Consider the following 8,525-nt stretch of genomic DNA (forward strand, 5'->3'; position numbering starts at 1 on the left):
GATTCTTTTATTCAAATTAACTGTAAACATCACCGCAATTGACAAAAGTCACAATTTTTTATACTTAACACAATAAAAAAAATCATATGAAAAAATGATATAAAATAATAAAATTATTTACTAACTTGTTAGAAAAAGTTATTTTATTTTGATAATCTTTTTTATATTTTAAAAAATGAACGACTCATGAACCGACTCCCTTGACTTATGAATAGAATCATCATATTGGTTGGCTCAGCTTGAACCGATGGGTCAAATGATGAAAATGGACTAGCTCAACTTAGTATGAATTTCTTGTAGGCCATATTTTTCTTGGCTTGGCTTGAACCCAATTGGTCCATTTACTTTTTTCTTCTTCTTAACTTTATACTATTTTTAAGAGAAAAAAAATAATAATGTGAGGCCAAATAAGTTCAATAGTGTTTTGACCTGGAAAAAAATTTACACATCCAACTTTATTTATTTATTTATTTGCTCAGGTCAAATTGATTTAATTCTTTTTAGGTTATTATTTTTATGATTCAACTTGACTTGGCCTGAATAACCATCAAGTTGTCTCAATCTGATAATTCTACTTATGATCCATCAAAAATTAGACTGGATTAACAAAAATTCTTTCAAATTTATGTCAATAATGTTTTTTATTGTTCATATAAAAATCATTAAACACCTCTTTCATATTTTAAAAAGTCCAATGGAAAGCATAAGATTGGACTTCCTAAAATATAAAAGAAGTATTGCTTGATTTTTATGGGAGTAAAGGAAACTTTAGCCTCATGTCAAAAGAGGACAAGTAACGTAATAGCAAAAGCAACACACTGGGTTACTTGATTGCTTGAACTTGATACACATCGATCCATTCTCTCTGGACGTAAAACCATAAATTGACTCAACCAAAAAATATACTAGCTAGTGATGAAAATGTCTAATAGAAACCTGGGGATCACACAATTACCACTTCTTGTTTTAACTAAAACTTGGCCTTTAATTTCTTTGAAGGAATAAAAAGCTTGTTAACAGTAGGCGGGGCCATATTTAAGGAACAAAATCAGAAAGGTTTCTAACAATCATGATCATTCTATTCAATTTGTGTTCTTATTCCTTTTTTTTTACTTTTTATTTAACACATCCCATTCATAAACTATGCATAAAAATATATGCCATTCATAAGTTTGGTTATTTTAAAACACCTTAAATTAAGTATCTGTCATTTGGTCAAAAAAAGTATCTATCATTATTTTTTCAAATATAAAAACAAAACATGGACGTATATTTTAAACATTTTACAACAAAATGCAATTGAATATTGAAAAAAAGAAAACATTTGTAAGAAAGTTGATGACAAGGATTTGACCATAAAGAAATCCAATTTCACAATTATTAATTATTATTATTATTATTATTTTTTCTAACAAAGATATGAAAGCAATGATATCACAAATATGAAAGCATTTAGTTTAATCAAAAGTCAACGCAACAAAATTCAACCGTATCGCTCTGAATTTGGAAGACTGGAAATTTGGTTGCTATATAAACAAATGCAACTTTGAATTCAGGAAAGTCTATGACCCCTTTGAAGCTCTGTCTCCGTCTTTCTTTCTGTTTTTTTTCCCTTCGCTTCTTTCTTCTAAACATAAATTAGAAGATTCCAAATCTATGATGAAACCATTAGCATGATCGAGTTTCCATGCAATTTTATTAAACATAAACTCAGAATACCTTCGTTTAGGCACTTATTTAACCCAAAACAATATATATTTTAGATATCACCATTTCTTCTTGTGGTAATTTCTCTCTTGTCACCTATTAAGAAGCTGATTTTTTTTGGGTCTTTTGCCTCTTGAAGTTTCTCACTGTGGCATTAATAAACCAAGGAAAAACGTTATACCCGGGTATGTATGTTTGCATGGTTGTGAATTATATATGATAGATCCACTGCACTCTTCAAATTAATTAATGTTTTATTTTAATTTGTGACATTTCATCTATCTTGGTCTTGATTAATTGATTCTAACTCTTCTTTTCTCTGTGTTGTTCTAGAATCATGTCGTGTGTGGCAGCACGTACTGGGCGACAACGACAGCGTTATGAAGACAATATGCGACTCGTTTCTGGGTAAGTCTTTCTTCTTAGTTCTTAGTTTTCAGTTCTTGACACAATATCATGTCCATGTCCAACTTTTGACACTCATGCTATGTGATCATGAGAAATTTATTTATGGTCTCGGCAAATATTTACTGAATCTTACTCAAGTTCTTCGATTTACATCATAAAAGAATTAATAAAACTTTATTACATGTAATGTAAAGATTGAGGCATTGACGCAGCTATAAGCATATGGTGGTCTTTAATTATGTAATGATTTCTCCTTATCATATGTCCCAAAAAAAACATTGCATTGATTTTTAAAAAGTAAACAATTTATGTCCTAAGAATATAAAGAATTTTTATAAGTTTGTGAGTATTTGGTTCCACATTAAATTATCCATAATCATGTTGTTGAAATATTAGTTTACTTGATTTTAGGTAATTTTTTTATATGTTTAGTTCTATGTTGAAGAATTAATTCTATGGCTAAAATTAATTATGAATTGAAATAATTTTAGATAACTTTGTATAGATTTTTCATACTGAGGCTTACAAAAAAAAGGTACTTTTACAATAAAAACATCCAATTGCACGAAACACGCCATTTTAAAATCAATTGAGTAAATTATACTAATAGCCTTAGAAGCTTTTTCAGATTGCCTATAATCTCTGTTTTTTTAGTGTTACAACAAACTCATTAATTGGGTTTATTGGGATGCACGGTATAATATTTCTCAAATAATTAGGGGTAATGTAATAATATATAAGGAGTGCTAATATAATATTTTTTAAACAAAATAGCATGTGGAATCTAAAAAAAACTCAAGGGGTTTCAGTTTGATTTACTCAAATCAATTTTACAAAATTAACTTCAAATGAAACCAATTTTGTCAACACTTATTTAAAATAAACTTCATTTAATTCTGATTTATGATAAATTTGTGGATTTTTATAAGATTAAAATATATTTTTTATGCACATAAAATAAAAAATGTACATTTTTTTTGTCTTATAAAATTTTCATTTTCATAAAATTGAAATGTATTATTCTTTTGATCCGATTTGAATATATCTAAATTTATAATTATAATTTTTTTTACATCGGATGTAAAAAAGCTATACATACATATTCAAATATTCAAATCTTACTTGGGGAATAACACATTTTAATTTGGTGAGAATGAAATTTTTTGTAGAGACAAAAAATATACATTTTTAAATTTATGAGTATAAAAAATATATTTTAACCTTTTTATAATAATTATCTTAAAATTCATACCGACCATGCTTCTCAATATAAAAAATTTACACTCTTACAATTTATAAAAATTAACCTCATTTTTTATTTTAGTTAGTTTGTATGACTTCTTAGTAATTTATTTATCAAAATAATATGGTTATAGTACACATCCTTTTAATCCTTACATTATTTTGTAAAATATAGATATTAGAAATGAATAGCTTTTTATAAAAAATTAGAACAAAAAATCATCATATTTTAAGAAAAAAAGTTCAATCCTTAATTATTCAACGTGGTTTCCAGTTTATCTGAGCAAGTTAATGAAATTCAAATTAAGAATATATATATATATATATATATATATATATATATATATATATATATATATATAATGAACTATGATCATGAAAGGAGAAGGGCAACTTAAAAAACTGGTGTTATTATATAATGGTCTTATCTTGTTGACATTAAAATATTCAACTACATTTTATAGTGGGCCTTATCATTGAGTTTGACCCGAACATAAAAAATCAAATTGCGCGATCAATTTTGGCTGTTACATAAAATGATAAAATTAGAAAAATGTCTACTATATTATGGATTCTCATTTTACTCATTCAATATATCTCCCGGTGAAACTTCCACCTGTAGGTAAGGTCACATGAAAATGTTATTGTAAGCTTTTAATGAGTCTTAAGGTGAAACCTTGGAAATAATGAGACAAACTGCCCTCACGTTAAACTTAAAGCATTAGTTACAAAACAAAATGATTAGTAAAATAAATTAAAAAAAGTTTAAATACTGCTCTGGTTTAACAAATCTTTCCTTTCCATTTTTATTCATCTTACATGGATTTGTTTTGCCAGTAAATAAGTTAAATTTAAAAGTGGTAAGATCAGATGAGATAGTAAAAGACCAACTTCTTACCTAATGACAAAAACTAAAATTTTATGAATTGAGAACCATGTATAATGTATTGAACACAGTGTAGGATCTATTAGCTTAAATGTCCAATATTACAATTCATATACCCCTAAGAAAATCTGTATAATTTAATTTAGTGTTTTTTAGTCATGGTAAGTTTCTTTGTACAGTTTTTGTGTTGCATGATTTTTAGTCATGGTAAGTTTCTTTGTACAACTACAAACACATTTTCGGATTTTCCAATTCCATGCATGTGTAATGTATTATTTTTTTTTCTTTTTGTTTAGTTTTCAGTTACGAGTTTGAAATAAAACTTTAATCACGGCATAATTTGATTGAAAAATAGCATAACTAAATCGCAATCAAGTACCTTCTAGTATAGGGATTTATCCAAGAGTAACCTATAGGAAACCTTTGTTGAAAAAGCAATAAAAACAGAGTGATTTTTTAAAGGAGTTAAAATCTAAGTTACAAGAGACCCCCACTAAGGTTAATCTCTCTGTTCAAAGAACAGATAAATCATACTGCTGACAGATGGGTATTCAGAAAGAGCTCACAACAGTTCTATTTGGAAGTATCAATTTTCAAATAGAAATAGATTTTTAACACAAGTAATTGAAGTCCTTTCAAGCATATATAATTTTCTAGGAAAGTGGTCAAAGGACTAATATTGGATGAGACTTGCAACACAATCTTTGTTAACAATTGTAACTAAAATTTCATAGTGATGCATTGTAACAGATGTATTCCCTATAGATGGAAAAAGGGAAAAGTAGATCAAATGGGAGATGCAGAGGAGATAATAGAAGTGCTTATGATTTCTTCACCAAAACGTGATGACCTTGTGTTTCCAAAGGTATTGTCTGAACCAATTCACTTCATCAGCATGAACCCTTTGTATTGTATTGCAAAGTATCATTTTGTTCTCTTTCCAGGGTGGATGGGAGGATGATGAGACTGTTACAGAAGCTGCTTGCCGTGAAGCGCTAGAGGAAGCAGGAGTCAAAGGGATTGTAAGGGTAGGCTATGATATTCATCATTGAATGTTTAAGCATCATTTTGAAAGATAGAACCAAAGAAATATTAGTATATGAGTTTAATGATCATGAATTGGTTTTACACTATCAACCAATCACAAATCATTGTCCCCTTATTTCATAGTTATATATTGATGTACATTATTTCATAGTCCATAATCGTGATATTATTCAAGCACTTTTGGAAAAACATGCTAATAAACCTCCCCCTTATATTTGAGGCCCCATTATTAAGTTTTCTATATGCATTTGAATAACTTCAATTTTGAAATGATATCCAATTATTCATATAGGATTGATAGTGTTAACAAATTCTCAAAATATACCATTCTGGCAGCAAACTCTTTGAAGTGGTTTGACATGAGAAGCAAATAATCCACATCTATTGGAATTCCATTGCGTATGGGAAAAAAAAATTGGAATTTAGTTTTGAACTGGACTCAATAGAAACTCCATTATGATAGAAATTAGTGTACAACAAGTTTATTCCCCTAAAGCCTGCTGCAATGCCAAAATGCATTATCTGTTGATATAACTAAGTGAAAATTGTGATAACAACGTATTACCACTACCTCATTTTATCATGTCAATAAAAAATAACTTACAAAAATGATGATTCTGCCATTTTCCCATCCTCTATAGTGATTAAGACAATGCTATTTCTTATTCATATGATCTATATGGTATTAAAGTTGAGAAATCTTCACTAGCTAAATGGTGGACATTAATTTTCAGGAAATTCCCTTGGGAAGATGGGAGTTCAGAAGCAAAAGCAGTAATGATTCATGTAGCCAGGAAGGATGGTGTAGAGGGTACATGTTTGCCTTGGAGGTCACTGAAGAACTTGAGACTTGGCCAGAGCAGAAAGACCATAATCGCCAATGGGTAAGTGTTCTGAATAAATTCTTAGATGAATTACATTAATCACAAATTCAATACATTATAGAAGTACCAAGTACAAGATATAAATATGTGCAATGCACCATGTACTTGAATGTTGGCATTTTACATGAAACATAATATTTTTTCTTCTTTGATTTGAGGTGAATATTTTTTATTCTTAGGTAAACATAAAAGAGGCATTCAGACTAAGCCGATATGACTGGATGTGCAAGGCATTGGAGGTGTTTTTAAGAGTTATGGCAGAGGAAAGAAAGCTAAAGAAGGAGGAAAATAATGTTGATTCTTCTTCAAGTTCAGTGCTAGATGTGTCAGAAAATCAAAATATGTCATCCAAATACTATAAAAGAACAACTACCACACAACACCATAGTATGTCATCAAGAACCAATATCCTGGCCCATGCTTCCCAGGAGATAGCTATCCATTTTGGTTATTGACACTACTCTTGCAGTGTGCTTCTTTATGTGGCACAGTAACTTCCATTTTGAAAAAAAATATATATTTGTAATCACACTGTCACAGTTGGTTTGCTTGAACACTTGCAAACTTAATTTAGGGTAATTTTAATTATGAAAAAGTGATTTTGGCTCAAAATTGATCTCGAACTAAATTGACTTATGTTAAAAGTAAGCTTGCAATAAAATTTGGCATTTATTTTTTGATCAAGCACAGAAGTTACATTTTTAAGAATATATAACTACGTTTGGTTGTTTTTAACCAAATGATAGGAAAAACTGCAAAGTATACCATTGTTGTCAAGTGGTAGTCATAGGGTGGTTTGGTGGTTGGGGGGAGAGGCATAAGGGTTGAATGGATAAGAAGGTGATGTGTTTGAATTTCCCTACTAATGTAACATAGTAATTGCTAACATGTGCAGATAAAAGAAATACGATTGTTTTGTAATTATCAATTAACCGTGATTTTATTAGATAAAAGGAGAGAGAGAATTATTTGATTGGGAAGATAGAATAACGAGAATTAAGAGCAAAGAATAAGAATGCAAAAATAATATTGGAACAGGTCAATGTAAAGAAAGGTTTTGCGGATTTGGTTCACTAAATGATGATTTATGAATTAAACCTCTGTTACTTATAATGCTTCAATTGATTCCAGTTTTGAAGGTGAATTAACCAAGGAAACAACAATTCCCTTTTAAAACACAAAGGTACATCTAATTTAATTGGATTGATCACTACTTTTGTGGTAAATATGTTGAATTCATTTGTTAATTTATTAGATCTACTTAAGCACTTTGTTAATTCATTTGATCATCAAATAATTAAACTTATTTTTGTAATTTAAAGTCCAAGTCCTTTCTCTATAGTTCTAATGAGTCGGTGCATTACTCAGGCCTTATCTGAAACGCCTACCGTCATTCAAAGAATTGATTCCTTGTGGTTCTAGTAATAGTAATTAGGTTCACTTCTTAGTTCTTACCTAAAACGCCTAAGGTCATTAAAAAAATCAATTTTGTGACACCTTCTACTTTAACGTACATATAAAATAAAAAATATATATATAAAAATACATAATTTAATTAAATTAATTTTATTCAAATCACGTAAATAAATTTACGTGGGTAAAATTGTCATATTCGCTTCACTATTACCAAATAAAACTTATTAAAAATATCTTGGACTCAAAACGAGGTCGTTCAAGTTTACGAAAGAACTCAATTAAGCAGCAAAATAAAATAAAGTAAAATAACATGTTCAAAACATCATGCAATTGAAACAAAAACTCATGTCCTAATGTCACATTCTAGCAGAGAATTGTGTCTTAATGTCCTCTAGCATAAGATTCTTTAAAGTCATCCACCTAATAATCTGCTCCCACGAACATAAGGTTCGAGATCATCACAAGATCCAAACACAAATAACACACAGAGAGTGAGTTATCATATTCCTAAACAGGTAGAGATAAATGAAGACACATATATAAGTATTTGTGTAACTTCACTTGTTCCAAGGATTTAATCACAAAATTATATTCTACACATTCACATTAATCACATATTCAAAACAACACATCTCAAGTACAATACAACATCTCACGCTCACATAATTCACTACACACCATCACGTAACAAATCATAATGATCATTACAAAGACGTTATGCAACAAATAAACTAAGACTCAATCCTATATGTAATGTGATACCATGTTTGTGAAAAACTTCGTCGGGTGCCTAGGAGTACATGACAAGACATACCACACATTGGTAAGTCAGGTCACTAGGTAAAATCATAGGAAGACTAGCTAGGGTCACGCTGTTTTTCAAGAATGCTCCAACCATGTGGGATTGATACAAACTTAAAGGAACACTCAAACCG

The 8,525-nt window shown here is 29.4% G+C and overlaps 1 protein-coding gene across 1 annotated transcript; it reads left to right on the forward strand.

Moving 5' to 3' along the window:
• The first annotated feature begins 1,563 nt into the window (after positions 1-1,563).
• Positions 1,564-6,858, forward strand: LOC114390068 (nudix hydrolase 12, mitochondrial-like). The gene is made up of 6 exons (XM_028350752.1): positions 1,564-1,892; positions 2,041-2,115; positions 4,994-5,108; positions 5,188-5,271; positions 6,025-6,174; positions 6,354-6,858. Exons 2-6 carry the CDS (start codon positions 2,045-2,047, stop codon positions 6,627-6,629), a joined length of 696 nt encoding a protein of 231 aa, XP_028206553.1. The 5' UTR covers positions 1,564-1,892; positions 2,041-2,044; the 3' UTR covers positions 6,630-6,858.
• Positions 6,859-8,525: the final 1,667 nt, after the last annotated feature.

Source organism: Glycine soja, chromosome 16 (assembly GCF_004193775.1).
Source record: "Glycine soja cultivar W05 chromosome 16, ASM419377v2, whole genome shotgun sequence".
Taxonomy (NCBI): domain Eukaryota; kingdom Viridiplantae; phylum Streptophyta; class Magnoliopsida; order Fabales; family Fabaceae; genus Glycine; species Glycine soja.